The 24748-nt window shown below is 45.3% G+C and overlaps 1 protein-coding gene across 2 annotated transcripts; it reads left to right on the forward strand.

The window, feature by feature from the left end:
• The first annotated feature begins 503 nt into the window (after positions 1-503).
• On the forward strand, positions 504-22965 carry LOC144137900 (deoxycytidylate deaminase). Of its 2 annotated transcripts, XM_077669920.1 has the most exons (6): positions 504-671; positions 3405-3552; positions 8804-8939; positions 14512-14725; positions 18813-18866; positions 22829-22965. In XM_077669920.1, the coding sequence occupies exons 1-5, from the start codon at positions 625-627 to the stop codon at positions 18862-18864; spliced, it is 597 nt and encodes a 198-aa protein (XP_077526046.1). In that variant the 5' UTR covers positions 504-624; the 3' UTR covers positions 18865-18866; positions 22829-22965. The 2 variants fall into 2 exon arrangements, with proteins under 2 accessions (XP_077526046.1, XP_077526045.1); XM_077669919.1 differs by lacking the exon at positions 18813-18866 and having other exon boundaries at positions 505-671.
• The last annotated feature ends 1783 nt before the right edge of the window (positions 22966-24748 follow it).

Below are 24748 nucleotides of genomic sequence, written 5' to 3' on the forward strand. Positions count from 1 at the left end.
TTTACACGAAAATTCGGCGACTTTCATCGGTCGATTGGAATATTAAATGATGCGCGGTATGGTCCACTTCCTATGGACGTGAATCCTCAAAATTGTGCCTGTGAATCTGTAATATTGATCGCAGATTTGCAGGAGCATGCAACTACACTGTTTCTGCCTTCAGGGCAGATCACAAGTTCTGAGGTGTCCTCAGATTCTGTCATACGAAGTATCTATCCGTCATTTTACATTACGGGGTCTATCGCGCCGATTCGCCGCCGAAGCTACAGCTTTGCCATGGGCACGCCGTAGTGAAGGGCGGCGGTTTGTTTTTGACCACCTGGGGATTTAAAATTAGGCCTGAAATCCCAGCATACAGGCGTTTTCGCTTTTCGCCTACATCTCCTATGGTTTTGGGACATGGTAGCGAAAACTAGAAAAAACAAATTACACCCCAAGAATGCCGAAAGCAAACTTGTTTAGCGGATGAGTCGAAAAAGGAGGAGACGAGTAAGCCGCCCAGTCAACAGTAGCCAAATCCGGAGCCAAGTACGCATGGTGGAAACGTGATTATTTTTAGCGCGCTATTTCAGTCATAGCTCCCTTTATTCGTGGCAATTTCCAAGTGCTTAGAGCTGTTGTATAATGAACGGAACTGCAGATTCAGAGAAAGAACGGCTTGTGGAAGAACTGTGAGTGCTTTCAAACAGTGCTGTGCTGACTGCGATTCGCAACAGCGATTTGTTAAGCTATATTGGCCGGTTGATCCGTGGTTCACGCCACCCGCCTAAACTTCACGAAATGGGACCACTGAGCTGTCGTTGCGGTAGGCCAGTACATCATTATGTAAATGATAAGTGTGGACATTCTGGAGAGTTGTAATAACGGTATGTTTAGTGTGACAGTGCGTGCACGGGGTGATGTCTGTCACGGGGGAAAGTCATCCAGACGGACAGCGCCATATGAAGCCTGGACTGAATGTAGGCAAAAAGATTGCTGCCTTAATACCATTAATGAAAAACTGGTGTTTTCTCTCACGTTTTTATCGATGTGAAACGCACTGATTAATGGGACTGTGATCACGCGTCTCATGTGAGACGAGGCCGTAATGCTTGCATTGTAAAATTGACGGTGAGATAGAAGGTAACAAAATATCAAAAGCACAGGGGAATATGATGGGGACTAGGAAAATAGTTCAGAGCAGTGCAGTGAAAGGACATTGCTAGGCAAGATTTGCAGTCAGTTTGCCGATGTGGTTCAACCCCGGAGTTTCCTAATGCATAGTGTGGTTCATGCATGAGAAAGAGTTCAGTGTTTACACTTCTTTACAATGGATGGAGAAGATTATAGCGTAGGATGGCAGGTGATAGGTGGGTTCATAAGCTACTGCACACTGCTGGTGCCTCTGCTACCCAACAAATTTCAATTGACAGTTGAACACTCACTTTGCCGTATGTACCACTGTACATAGGGCAAAGGGAGTGTTCAACTACCTCGTTAATGTGAACTCGGCTATCTCGAAATATCGGTTTAATCGAAATTTTTTTCTCGCCATGCATTTACCTCCCGTAGGCGCTACGTATTCGTCCCCCTTTATCTCGAAACGTTTCATCGGGGGACCACAGATATCTCAAAATGTTGACCGAGAGGACGCAAGGCAAAATCTGCTGTCAACAACTGATAATGTCTCTGTCCGAATGCTTAGTTCCAAACAACGCCCTGAAAGCGGCCATGAATGGCAAATTTACGCGGAGTACACGCCGTTAGAGGCCGATGTTCCCGTTACCGCAATGCTGTCCGACGCCGACATCGTTGAGATAGCTGTGGACGACACACATGATCATGTAAATGACCAGGAGTTTCCAGAAGTCCCTACAATGGCAAAAATAAAAAAAAAAACATCTTGTGCCTGCTTCGCAACCAGGTAGAATGTAGCGGTGGTGACCAACATTTGATATGATGCATTGAGCAGCTTGAAAAGCTTTTCTGGGACCATACGCAGACGCGAAACAGGCAAGCATCATGCAGTTCTTTCTTCCGCAAAAATAAGCATTAATTTTTCGTTCAAATTATTTTACCTTTATAACGAAAGCACCCCTGTGCAGTGGAGCTTTTTTTACGAGCACTGTAGCTCTTGTTTCAGTGACCTGGCCGCAAATTTTCAGCATTTCGCCTAACCCGAAACTCCACTCCTCTCAAAATTTTTAGCGGATTTTATGACTTCGAGGTAACAAGAGATTACTGTACTTACAATGAGGCACCTGATAGGCAATTGGTTCGAAGACCTTTGAAACTGCCGCTTAGCTCAGGGGCAGCTGACAGGACGCTGAACTTCATGAAGGGAGAGATTGAGAGCAACAGTGTCCTTGTAGTTTTACAGTCTATTATTCTTCACTGTTATTTGTAAGAGGCACAAAATTGAGTCGTCTTTCCATCAGTGATGAAGTGGTCATAATGATGCTCAGCTATAAGGACTAACGTATCTTAATGACATGAAATTTTTTCTTGGATCGAGCTGCCATTTTTCCGATGGAGGCGACAAACAAAAGTGCATGTGGGCCGAGATTTCAATATGGGTCAAAGATCCCCAGGTGGATGAAATAATCTGAAGCACTGTACTACGGCACGCCTTATAGCCCTGGTGTAGCTTCAAAATGTAAACCCCCCCAGAATTTGACAGCATTTTTTTAAGGGGGCAGACTGGTCTTAGAGCTGTTTTTTTTATTTACCAACCAATTTTAATGAAACTGCACAGCATTATGGAGTTTATTGTGCTGATTTCAAATCTGCAATTACGTTTCTTGCAGGTTGATAATTTTGGAGATAAATAATGATTAATTGCCATTATTTTAGGTCACAATTACAAAATAAGCACTGCATACAGAATGGTGATTACCCGGTGGCTAGGCAGACAAGTGACTAAATAATACATATTTGGAAGGATTTCTTTTTATTTAGCTCTTTTTGGTCATTTACAACACTCTGAACTTCAAGTAGCTCACAGGTGGTATCAATTGAACACAATAATAATTTTCCAAGGCCTCCATTTCAAAAATTTGTTTACAACATTGTATTCATGTATTCACCACACATTTAGGTATCAAAAGCAAAAAAAATTACAGTTGTACCTGCTCTAGGTGCCGAGATATCCGTGGGCAAAATGCAAGCAAATTCTGTGCAAACTGATCTGTAGAGTGCACTTTAAAATGCTATTTACAATCAAATATGGTGCCTTATGATGAGGAAATTTGCAGACTTGTAGAAAAATGGCCGTGGATGCCACAAATGCAATTATCCAGAAATCTATTTTTTTACCATTTTTTCGGCCCCGAAGATCCATCTGCCCCCTTAAATTGGAGGAAGGTGTATGTCATTTTTCTGTAATAAAATCGCTACTTATTGCCTTGGATGTTGGACGTTTGCAGGAGCGAATGCACAGCCCGCCTTCTGCAGATCTCCGAGCAGAGCTGCCGCCTAAGCCAAACAAAGCGCCGCGACTACTTATCCTGGCCAGACTACTTCATGTCTTCTGCGTGCTTGGCGGCGATGCGAAGCAAGGACCCCAACACACAGGTCTGCGCACGGTGGTTTGTGGTGGGCGGAGCGAAAATTTGCTCAACGGGTTGGTCTCCCTAGTAAGATTTCACTCAACTAATTAGTATCTCCATTTACGGTATTCTAACTATTACAATTGGAACTTTCGCGAAATCTGCAGTATTGTAGAAATGCAGGGTGTTACACGGTTCGCCATTTTCCATAATTATTTTATATTTCTTTTGTTTTTTAGTTTTTCACAATTTCGTTCAACCAATTATCTCCATTTACGCAATTATAATGATTGCAGGTGAAACTTTCGTGAAATTTGCATTATTGTGGAAATGGGTATACGTTTTGACATTCTCCGTAATTTTTTTATATTTTCGTTATTTTTTAGTTCTTCAAAATTTCGTTAGACCAATTATCTACATTTACGTTATTCTAACGATTACATTTGGAACTTTCGTGAAATCTGCATTTTTGTGGAAATGCAGGGCGCTACACGCTCCTGGCTTTGGGGCTACTAAGCAAAGAAAGCTACGCATTAAAAGCTGTCGCCACACCTTGTTTGTGGCAGGGAGCCAAATTGGCAGCTCAGTGAAGACTGTTGAAGTACAGTGCAGTTATAGGTAAAAAAGCACAATATGACAATGGGCTCTTTTATGAAAAAGTTTGATAACAATAGGCCGACAAATAATGTCTACAGAAATAATTGTATCATAAAGATAAGTTTAAACGCATCGGTTAAATGTTGTGCAAGTACTGTACAAATAAACGACTAGGCCACCGGCCGCGGTGGCTCAGTGTCTAAGGCATTGTGCTGCTGGTTCATTTCCCGGTTCATTTCCCGGTTGCGACGGTTGCTTTTCTGATGAAGCCGATAAGCGAAAACGCCCACGTGTTGGATATTTTGGCGCACGTTAAAGATCTCCAGGTGGTTAAAATTACCGTACTTACCCGATTCTAACGGGCACTTTTTTTCAGGAAACAATAGGTCGAAAAATCGCATGCGCGTTAGAATCGGATACGAAACCGAAACTGCCAGAACAGCGGAAATTTCGTCCCACCCATCGCCATCGTCATCTCAAGAAGGCGCCAAGCCAAAGCTTTTAGCAACGATTTTTCGGCAAAGGGAGCATAGGCGCCTAGGCTTTTCTATCGGCGTTCACACAAATCGTCAAATCATTCCACTTGCGTGCTTGATAACAGCAATGGCAGCAGCGGCTCTCACGCGTTCAAAACGAGCGGTTGGCTGAAGCGTGCGCCTCTGGAGAAGCTCGCGGGATGGGCGTGCGAGGCGTGGGCCACGATCCCATCGACCATGGTTGAACTTTCGTTCAGAAGTGTGGCATCGCGAACATGCTTGACGGCACCGAGGACGAGATGTTCAGCGGAGAGCAATGAGGAGTGAGATGAGTGAGATTACTTCCGGAAATAAATCGCCCATTTCTCTCGCACTTGTTTTTCTTGCTCACAAAGTTCCGTGCGCGTTACAATCGGAGGTGCAAGTTTTTTCGTTTTGCCAGGAAACTCGGGTGCGCGTTAGAATTGGGGGCGCATTAGAATCGGGTAATTACGGTAATCCAGAGCCCCCCACTACGGCGGGCCTCACCGTCTGTGTAGAGTTGGCGTGTAAAACCCCGCAATCAATCAGTCAATCAATCAATCAAATGGCTACACCAACCATTTCTAGAAGAAAACACACACAACAAAGCAAAAACAGTCATTTCCGAACGACATACTGCATAAGCAAGCGCGTTTTAATGTTCCAGACATGGTGCTAGTGCTCCTCAGCTTCTTTAACATGGTTAAAATCTTGCCAAGAATCAGGCACATTCCACATGACTCAAATGGAACTGGCTAGAAAAGGCAGCTCGGATATGTTTGCCATGGGCTAGGGTTTTTTTTTTTGAAATTGTGGCAGTGTTGTTGGTTGGTGTCAGATCAGAAGCTGAGGCTACCTGTGGTTCTTATACGGGCAATGAAGCAGTACAATCAGTATTTGAATGTACTCTCTCGGTGAACTGTCTTTCACCATTGTAATGCCATTGCTGAGACTTCAATCATAGTAGCAAACAAGCCTGTGGATGAACCAGCCAAGGCGTTATTCACCGGGATACTGTCCTTGACCCTTTGTTTGCGGTTTCCCAGACCTAGCACAGCTGTTTTTGAACTGATTGGAGGGCCAGTGATGGATGAGGATTGGTAGAATGTAAAGAAGATACTGTTGCCGGCGAGCTTTCCTGCAGCATGTGTTTTGACAGCTTTCTTCACTTAAAGCTAGGAGGTTGGCCTATGTATAGGCCAACCTCCTAATCTTTTGTTTGTGCGGTAGTCTTCAATGCGGGCTACACATCCTAGCTTCCAAGTTTGTAATCTTTTCCCAAAGTAGGAACTGACAAGTGCGGCGAAATACGCATTCACAGAGGTAGTCGCATCTAGGCTGGACGAAACTTTTCTCTCGCTGAACGAAATTTTCAAGTTTAAAAACAAAAAGAATTTGAAAGGAACAAAATGTGGATAATACGGGGCATGTGAAACCAGTTGAAAGCCAATTTTCTGCCATTTTGTGGGGGTGGAATTAGAGAGAGAGAGAGAGAGAGAAAGCTCTTTATTAGAGGAAAGCAGAGAGGTCTGCCGGCATGTTGACGCCGACATGCTACTCTGCGGGGTACGGGAGGAGGGAAAAAAAGTTGCAATAGGAAGAAAGGTGGAAGAGAGAGAAGAAAGGAGAAAATAAAAGAAGTGAAAAAAAAAAGGAGGAAGCGTGTGCGTTGGGGTCCGTCAGTGCGACACGTGAAAAGTCTATGGGCGGTTGTACAGTGCAAGAATGGTCTGGTCCTATATCAGCTCAGCGACGCCGATGTCATTGAGATAGTCAAATAATGCCAAGATTGTGCGTTGTCTTAGTGATAGAACACTATCGTGTGGCAGTCTAAGCTATTTTTTTTTCTAGCGGGTTTTTCAAACTTTGCAGTGACATAACAGGTTCATGGGATTTCTTTTGCCGCTCTGCGAGCGGTCAGCAATGATTACAATTCTTTGGCGCTGCCTGCTTCCCTTCTCCTTAAAAAAAAATGACTATCACCTTCTTAGCTGACAATTAGTCTTAGCTTTCTATGGAGCTCTTCTGCCTGGTGCTTCGCTTCGACTCATAGCTGTGGTGGAGAATCCGTGTCCATTCACAGTCACAAGTAGATACAGAACTTCCTGTGTATTGCAATGAAGCATTGCCAGACACTACACAGAAAGCCCCTTTGCATGCTCTTTCCAGCCATAATCAACGATTGCGGCAGGCATTGCACGTGTAATTTTTTCTTCCGCTTTTCTTCTTGCATGATTTTCCGTACTCTTTCCATAGAGATGTGCATGGTACAGTATAACCTCGTTACAACAGACCATGATAGTGATCATGATTTCAGTCTGCTATAAAAGAAGTATGGACAATCCAAATACTGTGACTACAGACTTTTACAGAATCATGGATAAAGTCTGTTATAACAAGAGTATGGACTTTTCAACATTTAAAAACAAATAAAAGACCAAGCTGGTCATTTCTCGAGATTAAGTTATGAATTAAACAGCTTGGTATTTTAGGCCAACAGACCTTCAGGGTGAATTGGGTTTTTCAGCAGTTTCATCCTCTTGTGACACTATGAAACACGTCACAAAATGACGTGCATGACTCTTACATTTGCTGGGCAGCTGTTGTATGGCACCCCGTCAAACTTTTGATTCACTCATACTATTATTTCTCTCTTTCACGTCTTCAACCTACACTTGCATTTCCATTGTCTTCACATGAATATAAATGAAATGCAAGTAAAGATCTCATTGCTAAGCTTGGAGATTTAGCCATCTATAATGTATGAGGGCATATATTTTTTTGTTTTAATGAAGGTAACTTTCATATAATGATCTTATCTGTTGCACTATAGCACTGAAATTCTAAATCCTATTACTTGATTCCCAGGACATCGCACCTATGCATACTGCAAGTGGATGCAAGAAGTTTCACTTCTACTAATTCACAATTATTTTTAATTGCTTCAAATTGCTTTCATTTGATCACAACTGTGAGGTAGCAACACAAAAACTGAAGACATACGTAACAAATGAATGGTTGCCTGCACTTGAAAAGTCTGCTGTAGAGATGCAAAGGTGGACTTGTTAACCTTTCAAACTGGTCTGTTATATCCGAATGTATGCTGTAACAGAATCTGCAGTAAAGGAAGTTTAATCAATGGCACAGATAGGAAGACCAACCAAGCATTGAAAATCAGTATGTTGTATCCAAATATCTGTTGTAAGCAGATCTGTTGTAACGAGTTTCTACTGTATTGGTAGTTTTGCACACTGTTATTCATGGCATAGCATGAGAATTTTGCTAGTTTTTTCTAAGATGTTCGCAGTGGTAACCTCAACTGTGTGTCCTTAGAGATGTGCATGGCATTGGCAGTTTTGCGCACTGTTATTTGTGGCATTGCATAAGAATATTACTAATTTTTCTTCTATGTTCGCAGTGGTAACCTCAACCTCAGTGGTAACCTCAACTTTTTCTACTATGTTCACAGTGGTAACCGGTGTGTGCTTCGTCTGGAGCATGGAGCAAGAACTAGACAGGAGGGGAAAGGAGGCTTCCTAGCGCAACCAGATAATGTCACAAGTGTTCGTCACGGGTTAGGCTAGCGGCATCTGCCGTAGGTGAAGAAACCGCGCGGTTGCCACGATCGGCATTTCACTGCGCGGACACGGAATGAATTGCGGCCGCTACCATTACATCCATCAGGTGCCGCTATCCTCTCCTTCGCCGTCACAGCTACGAAGCTTTGCAGTCCGCCTTGGTTTGCATTGAGATATTATCTGGTCGCTCGCCCACGCTTGCCGCAACGAACTGTTTTTCCCACCTATATATTCCTGTTCCGTGGTCTGGAGTGGTTCTCCGGCCACGTTTGGATTGATTCGTCCTAAAAGCAGTTTTCACTGTTGGTGCACAGTTCACCAAACACGGCTTTCGTCTGTGCAGGCACCAACTTCCTTAGAAAAAGTGTTTTACCACTGCACGGAGCTTGCCTGTTCCCATGTTTGTGGCAATTTGCTGACACGCTCACTTCACACAGATTTCAGACAGAAATAAGGACTTATTCACAGTTAATATCTCGCCTGATCTGGACTTAAAGGGTGATGCTTGCCACACACGACCCCAGCACCGAAATTGTGGCGCCATCTCGTAAAAATTTAAGTAACGTGTCAAATGACCCTCTTTATTGCACATGTACTGCCGCAGGTGGGCTGTGTGATTGTGAATGCTGACAACCGCATCGTGGGTGCGGGCTACAACGGGATGCCCAATGGTCTCAGCGATGACGACATGCCGTGGGGGAAGTCTGGCGACTCCCCCGTCGACACAAAGTACATGTACGGTGAGTTTCGCACTGCCTCAGCCGGCCTGCTGGCTCATTTGCAGCCCCAGCAATGTTGGCCTCGGTCTGCTGCAAAATATATTGGGTATAAATGAACATGCAAGAACACTTTGAGAGTGAACACTAGTGAAAGTTGACTGTTTTATTTTTGTGTGTGTGTGTGTGTGCGTGTGTGAGGTGCACTCAAAGCTCGTCATAACAAACTTGAAGGGGAGCCGTAATTATTTCATTATATCAATTATAACAGTTCGCGGCAATGTATGCTCACTTCGGTGCGCAACTATAAGCATGCAAAGAAGAAAACTGCCTCGTGGTCCCCTGCACCTCTACAGGATCACTTATGTGACCGAAATTGAAAAGAAGGCAAATATATTGGTTGCTCAATGCACACACTGCCTATTTTATTGTCCGCTAGACATAGCTAGAAAACATCCGTGATGCACTTTTGTTTTGGACATCGCAAGCGAGACTCCTTTTCAGTGGTGGTCACCGCATTGATGCCGTTTTGGTCGTCGCTATTGGTGCCGAAGAAATAGCGTAGAAGATCAACCGCATCGAGTGCCTGCGATGACGTTAGCACGTCGGATGTGTGTGCATTGGAGACCACAGCGTCTTTGTCGCTTGCATCGGTTTGTCCAGTGACATCTACTACAGTAGCATGGTCGATCGGGTCCTCCGTAGTGACTGCGTCGGCATCGGCGTTGAACTACCGTATTTATTCGAATATAGGTCGACCTTTTTTTTCCGAAAATGTGCTTAAAAATTGAGGATCGACCTATAATCGTGACCGAAGAACCTCGACCTATAGTCGTGATCAAAAATGGCGAGCGCACCGAGCGATCCGTTTCTCCGTCGCGCCCGGCGCTCCTCAATTTGAGGCGGCAGCGCGGAGCATCTAGAACAAAGACAGGCAAGAAAATAAAGGAAAAAATAACAAAACAATCAGCCTAAGAAAACCACCCACAGTCACTGCCGGCTATCGCGCATTACCTGCGGCCGAACCGGACACGAGCGAGCTGACGTACTGGCTAGAGAGCCAGATTGGCTTGGCTTGGTGTCTTCGGAGCCGCGGTAGCGGCTAGCGCGAGGTGGGGGTAAAGGTGACTTTCGCCACCTAGCGTAGCCACCTCGTGAACGGAACGGCGTTGCCTGCTTCGCTCGCTGTCTCTACTATCTCCCGCTCTCCGTTTCATGCGCTTTCTTTGTGTTTGCTTCGTTGTGATTTCCGCACATAACGTTTTTCTCGTGCGCATTTCGCGATGTCACGTCGGACTTTAAGCGGCGGGTGATCCTGTTTGCTGAGAACTTGAACAACTGCGCCGCTCAGCGAGAGTTAGACGTTAATGAAAAGCTGATCAGGGGATGGCGGAAACAGCGGGACGAACTTTTTGCTTGTAGGGGACTGCGTCGTGCGTTTCGTGGCCCTACAATTGGGAGGCACGATGCTCTCGAGAAAAAACTCTGGCTGCACGTGGAAGAGGAGCGTGCGATATTCAGACCAAAGCTCAACAGTTAGCGCTGCGAGGCAGGATTGGCCGTTCAGCCTTCAAAGCCAGTCGGGGGCGGGGGTGGGTAATGAACTGCGGCGCATGTGGCGCAAGTTCCGACGACGACGCAGTGTGTGGCTCCAACCAGTGAGGTGACCGCGTTGTAAATAAATGGGAGTTTTAAAAAGTTTCCTCAAGTTTTTTCTTAAAAGTATGGGTCGACCTATAATCGAATATATTATTTTTTTTTTTCGGCGACTTCAATTTTTAGGGGGTCGACCTATATTCGTGCTCGACCTATTTTCGAATAAATACAGTAGTTGCAAAAAAGCCATTTGCCACAACAACTGCCGCGTCATTGCACCAACACCGGCGTCGCCTGCCCGCCCGCCCGCTAGCTCTGCCTCGGTGGCTGAGTGAGGAGGATGGCTCACTCAGCCGCGCACGGCATGGATGAGCAAGGCCATGAGGTCAACGCGAGAGTTTTATAACTGCCACGCCGAACAAGTGTCGAACTCCGCGGAATGCTTTACGCACCGTGGACAGGTTTTTTTAGAGGGGGGAGGCTAATGTAGTTCGTTACATCCATTGGCTGATCAATTTTACTTCGTTACAAGGAGGTTTCAAATGCATGGTTCTTCTAAGGAGATTTCAAAAGGAATTTCATTTACTTCGTTGTATCCTGTTACGTTATAATGAAGTTAGAGTGTATAAGCTATCTCACAAAAAAAAGCAATTCCACCCTGTGAAGGTGGATGACCAGCGAAGCTGAGGAGACGCAGAATTTAGAACAAAGATACGAACTCTTGTCGGATGTCGTGCTGTGACTTTTGTTTGTGTTGTTTAATCCCAGTGGATGGTCTGAAACCGAGCGGTAGACATATTTGTTTGTGGTGGGGAACTGGGGCCTGGCACCTTTGCGTAGAGGGTCTGTACATGTCCCACGCTTTTGGAAATTTTCGACATCTCCGGCATCCAGGTGTTAGGACTATACACAGCCCCTTTATCACGACGAAACAAAATCAGTGAAGCACAGAATTGAAGACAGCATCTGTCTGGTTTCGGGCCACCTGCTTAGCTGGTAGAGTTGAACTTTCTGCCCGGGCAGATGACTTTTTGGCAGCAGCTAGCTACTATAAGTAAGCCAGCAAGTACGCAAACAAGGGTGCATACATGATTGCCTTTCTCCAGGGAATGCTTGTGCTTCAAATGCACTTGGATAAATTTCGCTTTATAACAAGGCACTTTTTGAGATGCAGAATGAAAATACACAGAGTCTTGGCCATGGAAAGTTTTGCTTTAAAATCACATTTAGTGTCAGGTGTTGAGCGCAGCTCAGACAAGCAATGTTTGTGCTGCTAAGGTGTCTTCGTTTTTTTTCTTTTACTGCGTGTCATAAACCAGCAAAAGGCACTGCGCCATTGCCCTGCGGTGAGCCAAGTTATGCCAGCCTCAGCTAAATGTTTTATTACCGGTAGTTTGCTTTTATCTAATCGCATACGTCATGCAATGAGCATATACAGTTAGACGTCGATGTAACAAACTTCAGTGTAATGAAACCCCCGATGTAATGAACCACATAATTTTTTTTAACTTCAAGAGTATGCAAACCATGTACCGTATAAACCGGAATATAGGTTGACCCGGTATATAGGTCAACCCCCTACCTTGAGGTGGGAAAAGTTGACAGAAAAAATAATTCGGCAGAGAAGCGCACACACAATGTGTAGTTATTTTCCACGCCCGTCCGTCACTGCCACTCACTATGCCTGCCGAAGTCACTCGTCCGAGCTGTCAGAGTCATCCGAGGATGACTGCTTCTCGCTGTCAGCGTCCCACAGGGCGTCATCTTCAGTGCCATGGAGATGACTCCATCTTCAGTGCTCCATCAGCAACGCAGCTGATGGAGCACTTCCTAAACGCTCGTGCAACCATGTCGTCGGGAAGCGATTGCCAAGAGGAGGACACCCAGCTTGGCACGGTCGTGAGGGATGGTCTTTGCAGCCGGCCCGTGTCTTTTCGTTGTCGCCGGCCATCCACTCATTGCACTGTTCGCGAAGCCGGTCCTTAAACGGCTTGTTCAGGGCAACGTCCAACGGCTGAAGGGGGAGGTCATTCCTCGCGGAATCGCTGTGAGTTCGAAGGAACGTTTTTCCCTCCCGCAGACAAATCGCATATCGCTGAAAGTTGATCAGCTTCTCTTTGTACGTGTCCTGCACTTTCTGGCAGACAGATGTCCGCCGACGAAGAGCAAATCCCTTCCGTTTCGTGAAACGGCAGACCCACGATCTCGATCCCTTGAACTCCTCCCTAGAGAGGCCGCCTTGGCGAGCGAGGTCGACCAATTTGTAGAGGATGGCCTCCGCCGTAACCGGCAGCGATCGTGAGCGAACTTCCCGAACGAACTTCGCCACTTTGTTCTCCAACTCGTTGTGCACCGCTTGACATCTACGGAACGATCTGCCGGGGGGTTGCACACGCACAGCTTAGCTTTCTGGCTTCGCCAGTACCGCGCACTTTTCTGCGAAGTGCCAAACTGGTGTTGCGCCGCCACATTCCCATTCTGCTCGCCAAACTCAAATGTCCTTCAGCTTAAACGCAGCGGTGAACTCGCGTCAACTTCCACCACTCATCTCGGAGCAGACACGTACAGAAATGCATGCACGCACGCACGCACGCAAGACTAGTAAAAGACAGAAATCAGCAGTTTCTCCTCCACTCAACTGCAATCAGCAGTTGAGTGGAGGAGATAAAGAAGCTAAACCCAAGAAAAAGGAGGAAATATCGTTCATTAGGCATGGTGATGAGCTCTGGAATGTTTTTTTTTGTTTTTTTTTGCCAAAGGTCAAATTGTGTCTGCACATGTTGAATATAGCCGCATGCTCGCCAATCGCCCCAGAGCTAAGCTGGTTCCACAGGTGCACGCCGGTATTGCCGCCACGTGCAGAATGAGGTCGGCATAGACGGCCGAGCGCGTGGGTTCTGTGCGAGACGCCCAGCAGAGAGCGAAATTACTTTTTCTTCCTCTGCGGATTTAAGTGCGTCCCCAATAAACCAGTCTGATTAAGCCTATTCCTATTTACCTGCGAGACAATATTTTTAAGAAATTACGGGAAATCAATCCAACTGATAGAGTGGAATCTGCGCTAGCAGTGGGATCTGAGTTGACACATATGAGTTGACAAAGTCGACTTATTCAACACCACTTCCCCCCCCCTTCGTTTCACTCACTCCTACCGCCTAGTTACTCTGGACACTTTTCTCCCCACCGCTAACAACAATACAATAAAACAACAACCGCTAACAACAATATACAACGCAGCAGTGTTTTGGCGAAATAACAATATTGCAGCTACATATGTAGTAAAAAAATTACACGTCATCATCAGGACTGCGACTACCTAGCGAAGAGGTTTGTAACCAGGGCGTATTTTTAAGTGCAGAGCACTTTATGGGCCTGCCTTGTCGTCATAGCTCGCTAACAACCTGTGCGACTGCCCAAATCAGGCAGCGCAGCGAGGTAGCGGACCCAAGTAGAGCCTGGTGTACCGTCAGAAGGGAGTCACGCTGAGGCTTCGAAAACCACGCGGTTTAAATAGTCATAACCGTTCGAACCTCGTGAACCGCTGGCGCTTGTCATACATCTCACCGTTGTTTAGTGCAAAGAAAACTGCAGGTGCATTTCAGCCAAAATCCGGGTATATAACCGGCAGCCCCCTGTGTTCATTTAGTTACGAATGCTCGTTGGGTTGGTTTTTACGATAGTAAGCGAAAAAAAGGGGCTGCACAAGAAAAAAAATGACGTGTTCGAAAGGCCGCAGAAAGGCTCCAGCCACGCACGAAAAAATTGCGCGTTCAAATTGGCGCAAAACAGCTCCAGCATACGAAATTAAAGCAAGCACAAAAAGAACTGGCGCAGTTTCAGGTAGTGGCACGCGAGCACTGCGATGGCGGGAAATTTGAAATGCAGCAGTGAGCGGATAACGGCGCTGCAGCCCATTATGGCGAATCACTGCTCTACACTTCCGACAGCTTTGCCATTGAGTGGAACGGCTTTAATTTTTTCCCTCCTTGTTTGTGTGCAGTGTGCCATGCGGAGATGAATGCCATCTTCAACCGGAACTGCTTTGAGCTGCGCGGCTGCACGCTGTACACGACGCACTTCCCGTGCAACGAGTGCGCCAAGATGGTCGTCCAGTCGGGCATCGGCCAGGTGGTCTTCCTGGTCGACAAGCACCCCGAACAGCCCACGTACATCGCCTCCAAGCACATCCTCGACAAGGCTGGCATCAGCGTCAGGTGCGGCGTAACCCCGTTGCCTTTGTCTTTGAACTTTCATTGTGTGAAATCACTGATGAGAAATTTTGCTCCTGAAATTCTTTTTTTATTTTGGGGCATGCTTAGAAAGCCAAACAGGTCTTACTTTCTCCTTGTTTTTTGTTTGTTCAGGCCACTTTGCCTTAGGAAATATCATTTCGCGAAAACCACCTTTGCAAATTCAGGGCAAGGTACCGTTTGCAGTTCTTGGTATGAAGTAAAAAAAGTGCTGGAGATGGCACACAAATTTTTACTTTCAAGTTGTATAGGAAGGTAGGGCTCGTTATTTTGATAAAAGCAGTTAACCTAGTACATTCAAACCACGCGATATTGAAATCCCATGGCAACGGAATTCCCACAGCAATGAAATATTTACGGATCCCCGGCGAATGGCCGTAGAAGCCCTTGTATTTCATATTCTCTCGGCAACAAAAGGTTTCTGGACGGTGATCCCGCATTAACAAAATTTGTTGAAAGTTAAGTGAGCATTTTGTTTACCAGTTTGAGGCTAACGGTTTCCAAAAAGTGCTCAAATGCATTTTATTGATGATTCAAATTGTGTAAACTTCTGGCACAGTGCACTTGCATGGCCGCCGCCATATTTGTTTGCAGAAAAGCTTGCGAACATTTGTAAACATTTGTTTGCGAACATTTGTAAACAGTGAGCCAAGCCGCGATGCCGGAGGTTTCCACTACCCGTGTGTTGTGCTGATGCAACCGCCTTCGGCATCGCAAACACCAAACGCAGATGAAAAAAAAAAAAAAAAATCTGGCTTGCGTTCTTATCACATTGTCTCACCAGCATAAGCCGGGCTGCTTCCTTCTCTGCGGCATCCATTCTTCTCGTTGCTAAGAAACACAGATTCCTCAAAACATAAAAACATTGTGGTTTGTAACGCCATGCAGCAGCGCCTGATGCATAAAAACAGGATGCAATAAAGACCAAACCTCTGTTTTTAAGAAGACTTCGTTTGAGTAATGATAAACAAAGAACGATGAAAGGTAGCTTGCAACATGGTTAGATTCGCACATGTTTTGTTTAGAGTGCGGTACCACTCACAGTGCAGACTTTAGCGGATCCCACAGCATACGTTATAAGCAGTCTACACTGTACATCAAACCTCAAGGGGGTCGCGAAATAGTTCGATATACTGATAATTCGAAATATAAGTATGCCCCTCTGAAGATTACCTGATAACGCCACGCATCACAGAGAGCTTTTCAAGGTTGCGACCAACAGTTGCTTACCTATTTGTTCCTCACAGCACAGGAAATTTGAGCCACAGCACAACGACCATCGCACTTTATTCAACACAAAAAAAAGTCTGCGAGATTCACTTGCTTAATCTTCTGCGTCATAAAGTTCACCAGAAGGTCTTCAAGCTTACTAACCCCATCCAAATGAGAAATCCGGCGTTGTACACTGTGCAACAACAGTGGCGAATGCGAACACTGATGTGAGCTAGGTTGCAGTTGGCGGTTCGTAACATTACCAGGGTCACTAGTAGGGTTCGCTTCTTTGGCACAGGTGATGTCCGCACAGCCTGCACATTGTCGTCAGCACGTACGAACTCGTGTGGCACTGTGTCATTCATAATGGCGCGTGGGAATGCTGACAGCTCTCGTAATTCACTCTCGAGGGACTCAGTGCTGTCGATTTCGGTAGCAGAACACCTGTCGTCTGGAGCGGCGCAACACACACTACGCACACGCAACACACGCTATGCACCAGAACGGCCGGGCCGTGGCTGTGCTACCTTCCCTTCATTTTTATGTCAGGTTTGCTGCGCAGTATTGCGCTCAAAAATGCTGCGAGAAATGCAGCCGACATTGTTTCACTGACCTGTACCTGTCGAATAATGTCTGCTTTCGTCACTAAATCTAAATTCTTCCGTTATTCATTCCATGACTACGGCTCTGAAATATGTGCCTTAGTCAAAACAAACATGCACCACACTACAAGGCCTCCCTGTGCGAGCCACCACTGATAACCGCTCAAACACACGGAAAAAAAATTGGCTGGCGATTACGATACTCCCTAATGTGATATTTGGGCGCAGCAGCAGTGCACTGAGGTAGTACGCACTGGTGGGTTCTGTTGACGACAGCAATGACGAGCTGCTGCGTCGGGGGCGCGAAATGCGTCTCAGGAAGGGACCGTGACCCACATCTTAGGCAGGAAACGCACACCATCGTCACACGCACGCCCCCCTCACGTTTTCGCCAGCGTCGCTTAGACGAGCATCTCGTGCGGGCACAGCATGCTGCCCCCCCCCCCCCCTGCTTTCCCCACCTCACACTTTTGGAGAGCCCTCGCGCCACCACAGCGATCCGTTCTCCCCTCAAAATTTCGCGACACTCTCCTCCTTTGCTTTCTTTCAGTATTGCCATCATTCACTCAGGTATGACGACGACACAGCTCAGCCCAGAGATGGCCGCCAAAGGGCTGCACCCTAAAATGCCAGAATCCGATTGCTTCTGGTCGGTTTCCCTTCCTTCATTTTTGCCTTAGCTCCTAATGACTCCACGGTCTCGCTGGCATGCGGCTGCCCCCTATGCTACTGTGCAAGCAGCAGGTGTTGAAGGCCATCAAAGCAACGCGGTGACGCCTCCTCCTCAACGAGCGTGGCAGCACCCGCAAGAAATCGTCATCCTCATCGCATCCACCCCATCAGGAGAAAAGCATACTTGCAGGAGCACTTGCAGCGCAGTGTTCTATATATCAAATGTGCCCATGATTAGGAGTTCGATACACACATACAATAGCGCTGTACTCTTGCATTGGATTTTGAAGGCGATGTTCAGACTGTTCGATATGGACAATAATTTGGTATATCTGTGTTCGATATATTCGTGTTCGACTGTACATGGGCTTCTATGGACGTTTGCCAGGGATCCGAAAATATTTTGTTACTGCGGTAATCTTGCACTCGCAGGATTCCGTTATCGCGAGGTTTTCCCGTATTTAGTATTCACTGTAAATTGTTTTTGAGCCTTGATCTCTTTCGTGCTGATCCCCGCAGTTTCCTGCATTTGCCGCTTTGTTAGTGTAAGTAATTAGCATATTTGAGAAAAGCAGGCACTTCTTTGGTAACACCTTCTAACACGAAAGTGTTTTATTCCTGGATACACAAAGATTCCGCTGACGTCATATCTGTCACGGAAGTGACGCCAGTACGACGAAGCAAGTGGACTGTAATGGGTGCACTCCTGCGCACAGGGTCTTCTTGTGGGGAAGCAACGTTTAGTACTAAAGAGTACGTTATACCTACGGTTGTTCGTTTTCAAATTTTATATTTTAACACGAAAGTGTTTTATGCTGCGATACCCCAAGATTTCACTGACGTCATATCTATCACGGAAATGACGCCAGTGCACCTTTGCCGAAGTGACCCGCCGGAAGGACGTCACTCGCCAAGCACACCCACAAGACAGCCACCGACCTGCAAATCATGCTCAGCTGCAGATTTTGCTGCACATTTCACTTTCATGTTTTACGAATTCCTGTCACAGAGGAATCAACCACAGTTTTTTGTATCACAGGGGTACAATTTCTTCTCGTCATTGTAAGATGAACAAAGGTAAAACAGATACCATTCACAGTGCATGCGACATGCATACAAGAGAAAGTAGCAACATCCACACTTGCTATTATCACTGCTTTGGAACCTTCTGCTCACATGGGCCTTTTTCGGTGCTAACACTGCATCAATTTCTATTTTAACTCTTGTTAAGGTGAAAAAATGGCAGATTTTGAGTGCTTCCAGAAATTTTTTTTCTCTTGAGCTGCTTGGAGCATTTAGCATTGCTATGCAAGAAATTGTAGCTTATAGATTGCTCTTTCAAACACGTACCAGCAGTTTTGCGATAGGCACAATTATTTAGAGTTTATGGACCAAATAAACAGAAAAAAAATGCACAAGAATGTACACGCACAGTTTATATAGGTGATTATACTGAGCCTAAAAATTATTTGAGGTATTCTAAGATATGCAAGTTGTTTCTACATTCCTAAGCTACAACTCAATTTATACGTCAACACTTTACACCAAGTTTTGGATTTTTGTAGGCCCGCCAACCCAGCGGCCCTCACGGCTGCGCCACTCCACGAACCCACTTGAGAGTAGGTTGGTCTCTCTAAAATATGCATCCAAGCATACCTGTTTGTGCTCTCACACAAAATTCTTATCACTTCAATGGGAACAAAACAACAGAAGAAAATCCAGCACCCTTGAGAAGCGTTGTTACTCGCTCCGCAGCGCTACTCCGACATGAGCGCCAGGCTATCTTGAAAGTGATAACGTGATGCGGTGTGGTGTATTTAGCAAAATATCTCCGCTGCACGTTGTTCAGACCCTACACATGAAAGTAAAACCACAGTGGTCAGATAAGAAGCACATTTTGTTTATAAATACAGCGCCAAGTCAAAAACAAACCTTATCCCCAGCACTTATCGAAGTATGAGGCCCTTGAACGGGAACGTCTTCATCAGATCTAAAATCTGACGAACCCACATCGTTGCTGAAGTCATCACTGCTGCTGTAGTAAGAAAAATCAGCATCCCTGCCACAGCTGTCCGCTTTTGCGGAGCGTGCCGTGAAGTGAACGCCATTTTCGCGCAACTTGCCGCTATCGCGGGTTCAAATTTCGTTCTCAACACTGTCTATGCAGGCCAAGTGTAAACAAACAATATAATAAAATTGAAAAAGGAGTTGCCGATAATTACGCGAGATGGCATTAGTTGTCCACAATGCGCTGTTTTTAGCTTTCACAGGACGTTTGAAATCATTGGAACTTTGTGTCTGTTGGCCTATGGCGCCGTAAGGAAAGAGTTGAAGAAACAATTGCATTGCAAATGTTCCTGCACACAGCAAGCACAAGCGTCTTAAATGTGGGTTTGCCAAGGGCATTTTATGTCTAACACAAACCTAAAGAAAAGAGTTGAGGCCAAAATTGGATTAGTAAAAGCTTGATAACAAACCTTCACAGTAGACTAACCGCAGTGAAATCCCGATTATATGTCCCCCAGTTTTACAATGACCCGCTTCTTGCAACAGATCACCGCAGTCCTGGCAAACTCCCCTTAGAAAGAAGGCATGAAAAACCCTGATTATACAACGCTTGGGTGCATACATTCCGCTTCATACAATGGACGCTTGTGGGAATAAAGTTTGTTTTTCCCATCTTTTACGCCACTTCATCCCTACCTTTATTTGGTATCCCCCGTTTGACGTCCATGCCTATTCAAGATCGTTCAATGATACCTTGCGAGCCCCTTTTCATAGTGTTCGAGGCGTTGCTGGAACAAGTAAAGCTATTTGGAGTTAGCTCAGAACTTGCTTGCCCTTTCAAAATCAGTTTTATTTTCATTTTTGCAACAAAAACGTGATTTTTGACACGCATTTGCGTCACCTGGGTGTGGAAAAGGGGCGTGTCATCTTGCGCCACTTCTACAAACAAAGAATGCGTGCCACTCGTAATTATTCTGCATCAGTGTTTGGTTTTTGTTATCAGGGCATGAATGGTGAATCGGAAAATGATTTTCAATCGTCAGGTTTGCACTCTGACAGTAGTAATCCCTGAAATCAGCTGATAATGTCAAGCAGTGCCTGTTTGCAATGCTACTTTATGATTTTAGGCAGTTTTATTGCCTTTGCGCACATTGTTCTAGGTTGTGTTGTAGTAGATCTACTTACCACAGGACCATTCGCGAACACTTTAAAACACTTTCGGTTTCGTTTCTTCATCGCGAAATTCATATTTAGCGCTACTACGCAGTTACCCAACTTCAAGGCTACCTGCCATGGCGTCTTGAGCGTCCGCGACTGATCCCCGAACAAAGCATGCTGCTCCTTATTTCACTGAACCCTAACCCGATTTCTGCGATAAGAACTTCAGATGCAAGTCAAAAGATCACACCCAGTCACCAGATATCTGTTCCGATGAGGACAGCGCTTCAAACCGGCCCTACACACTGCCAGCTGTTCCCCTTCCAGTTTCGTTTCCATACGAAGGTCTCTCCGGAGGTCTAGTGTTGCTTCTTAGTTGAACTGTCTATTTGGACAGACTCTCCAATAAGTTTTGTACTGTTTCATTTCAAAAATGTTAGGTGGCGCTGAAATAAAGGAGGCTCGTAGTGCTGATTTTTATTATCGCGCAACAGCTACTCGGCCAAAGTTTGCAGCACACGATTCTAGCACATTGATTGATTGATTGTGGGGTTTAACGCGCCGACGCAACGCAGGCGATGAGGCGCGCCGTAGTGGAGGGCTCCGGATTAATTTTGACCACCTGGGGATCTTTAACGTGCGCCGAAATCTCGTACACACGGGCGTTTTTGCTTTTCGCCTCCATCAGAAAAGCGGCCGCCGCGGCCGGGAATCGAACCCGCGACCTCGTGCTCAGCAGCGCAACGCCTTAGCCACTGAGCCACCGCGGTGGGTATTCTAGCACATTGCACCTCATTCCAGCAAGCAAGGCTACAGTAGTGAGTCATAAGATGATAACAAAGCGCAACTTTATGTTTTGGGAGATAACTGACAGTGAACGTCAACAAGCATCAACCGCGGAGTTACGTTTTCAACTTCATGCATATTTTACCGCATCACGTGTTTGTCCGATATATTGTGCTGGCTGCAAATTCAAAGTCAGTCATTGACAAGATGTTTTTACGTTATGTGGGGGCAAACTGGGGCCTCTGGTAATGTCCAACCACCAGATTTCTTCCATGGAACCTCCCGAAATTGCACATTTTGAGATGGAGGTTGGCCTTCACCACATGGCACCAGCACCACGCGTACTAACATTTTTTTTTAAGTCTGACTAACTGTTCCACGCAAGTCGACATTTCTTCTAGGGCGTGTTTTTGAAATGTTTCCCTATAAAATGTTTATTGTAATTCTTTTCTACTACCGGTGGTTTGTTATACACAACTCCTTTTTTATCATTTTCTTCGACAACTTAACAGAAATTTCGATATTGATATTTTTTTCGCAACTTTTTTTGTAAATAAGCTGTAAAATTAGTTCCAAGTGATGCATCAAAAAACTGCTTTAACTATTGCATTCCCCAGGGTTCGTAGTAACCCGCCGCGGTGGCTCAGTGGCTAAGGTGTTGTGCTGCTAAGCACGAGGTCGCGGGTTCGATTTCCAGCTGCGACGGCCACTTTTCTGATGGAGGCGAAAAGCAAAAACGCCTGTGTGTACGAGATTTCGCCGCACGTTAAAGATCCCCAGATGGTCAAAATTAATCCGGGGCCCTCCACTGTGGCGTGCCTCATTGCCTGCGTTGCGTCGGCGCGTTAAACCCTACAATGAATCAATCAAATCAGGGTTCATAGTATTGGAAACTATAAAAATTACAGTTTTATGACCAACACTGTTTTGCATATTATTTGACCAAAAATGGCTATTTATCTCTAATTACCTTGAAACTAATTGACCAACTAAAAAAATAATGGTATATTTGAAATCAGTGCGGAAAAAGCAGCAAGGCTGACAAGTTTCACAGAGTTTACTTGAAAATAAAAGTTCTTTTAAGTGCAGTGTCCCCCCTTAAGATGTTTGTCTTGCTAGTCAAGAAAACAAGTGCATTAATATTTCCAAAATAGTTCATGGCAACCAGAGTTTGAAGAGTAATAGAGTGCATTTAAAAAAAGAATGCCTCAATGTTTTTTTTTATTTTGATATTTTCTGTCTGTAGCAGGCATCAGGTCTGCAAAACATCTCTGGGCTGTTTATTGCAAACATTATTCTATAGTTGGCTCGTGTTGGTTGAACCTGGCCTAATTTCGTTTAATTTTGCCTAACTCAACCAAATTTACAGGCCCCTGTTTGAATATATTCTTAATTCATCTAAATTGTAGGAGGCCTTTCCAGGTTGGGATTAACAAGTCAAGTGCAACCGTTTTGAATCAACCGTTTCGGCAAGTTGAAGTGGGAGTATCGAAAGTACAAACTTCTGAAAGGTGCATGTCTTGTTAAAAGATTTTTTTACTTGCAATTTTATGTTAGTCGAAATGGTAAACAAATGTGGCGCTAGAAACAGGTCAGTGAGATGTGTGGGGATTTGTTCTTTTAATTGCAGGCAGCATGTTCCAGAGGCGAAGAAAATTGTGATCGACTTTGAGCGAGTAGCGGCCTTCAAAATTTGACGCTGTGCTGGATTACCATTGTTTATGGTGCTACAGGTTTTCATCAAAATAAAGGTTTTATGAAAATTTTTGCTTAGTTGAGCTTGGTGCAATGGCCCTCGTAGATTTGTACAGCGAGTCAGAAGAGCATGGGAATCATTACAAGCATGCCACCCAAAGCTTTCCAGGTCAAAAATTCAAACTCTCAAGAACCTAGTAAAACCATTGGAGGAAATTGATAATTTGCACAGTGCAAGGCGTCTGTGCACGAACACTGCAAAAATAACTTGCAGAACTATCAAGTTTTTGTGTAACTGTCTATCAAAAGTTACAACCCATGCTTTTCATTGTGACAGTTTCCATGGCTGTAAATCCTTATAAGGCAACAGGCTCAACTTCAAATTGAGTGCGAAGCAAGCTTTCACCGTCAATATTATCTGTGTGAAAATACTTTGTGTTACATTAAGTAACTCCTGAGTAAACACTTTGTAAGGATCTATGAGGAGTAGCAAAGCTACAGCAGTGTTGGCATTAAGCGCACACTGCTCTTAACACTCTGAGAATATTGTGCCATCAGTGGCCGGGGAAACTTCCCATGTCAATGTTGCCATGGTCTTGCGATAGCCTGCAGTGTCAGCTACATCTTCCTCACATGAAAGTCAAGCGGAACACGCCAGTGGAAGCAGCCAGATTTTTGGTTCTGGAACATTTGGAGAACACTTATCCCAATCACCTTCAAATTTTTACGGATGGCTCAGTCGATCCGTACAGAGGGGTTAGTGCAGTGGCGTATATCATTCCTGATGCCCAGGTTCCCTGGGCAGCACGCCTGGATCATGTGGTGTCCTCCACCGAATCTGAGTGCATTGCCATCGCGGCTGCTTTGAGAAAACTTAAGTCCTGTAAGCCGCAGGAAGTTGTAATTCTGACTGACTCAAAAGCAGCACTACAACTTTTGCAGCGTGGGATCCCCACGAAAAAGCACTGTCAGTGTTCCTTACAGCTTGTGCAAGAACTTAGCAGCAAGGGTTTCAATGAATGTGCTTACAGCTTGTGCAAGAACTTAGCAGCAAGGGTTTCAATGAATGTGCGGTTTCAATGGATTCCATCCCATGTTGGCGTCAAGGGCAATGAGGCACACGTCGTAGAAGTGGGTGCAGCATTCGCCTCTCGCGAGCAGTGATGTAAAGTGGGATGTCCGCCGGCGCGTGCCACATAGCGTATGAGTGCCGAAACTAAGCGTCCCTACCGCTCCCAGTGAAAAGCGGGCGATACGTTGGGCAATGTTTATACAGGCGGCATTGGTTTGATGCAAAGCTTCTTTGCAGGCATGTGGAAAGAGTGGTTTTAAAATACTAAGCGAGGAGTGATTTCTTTTTAGTGGTTTTAATGTGAATATTTCTGTTAGCTGTAAAAAAGAAAATGTAACCAGTAGCAGTCAGAAACAGTGCAGTGAAGATGCGGTGGTCGTTATATTTGATACGCGTTGCAACGCGCAGTGGTCGATAAACATCACTGACAAGGGCAGGATGATTTTTTTAAGATCCCAGTTATGATCTTGAGAATAGCCCTGCATTGCACCGAGCATAAGCGAAGAAAAGAAACTGCTTGTTCACAGTGCTTTTTTTTTTTTCAATGTGCCATGCCAAAGTTTTTTTTCTGTCCGTTTTTCTTTTGAGTTTCAGGCTCATTATTTCAGGTTTTGTCCAAACAGCTTCACGACATGTGCACCGAAACTATAGCTATGAGATTGGAACTGCACCGGCTTACCATGTCTTGTTTTCTTTCACTTTTTTGCGTCTATCCGTGTGCTCCATTCCACACATACCTAGACGTATAACTAACCAACCTCAATGTTACCTCCTGTGATGTTT

This window comes from Haemaphysalis longicornis, unplaced genomic scaffold (assembly GCF_048455015.1).
Source record: "Haemaphysalis longicornis isolate Haplotype H1 unplaced genomic scaffold, Haemaphysalis longicornis Haplotype H1 scaffold_5, whole genome shotgun sequence".
In the NCBI taxonomy this organism is placed as follows: Eukaryota; Metazoa; Arthropoda; class Arachnida; order Ixodida; family Ixodidae; genus Haemaphysalis; species Haemaphysalis longicornis.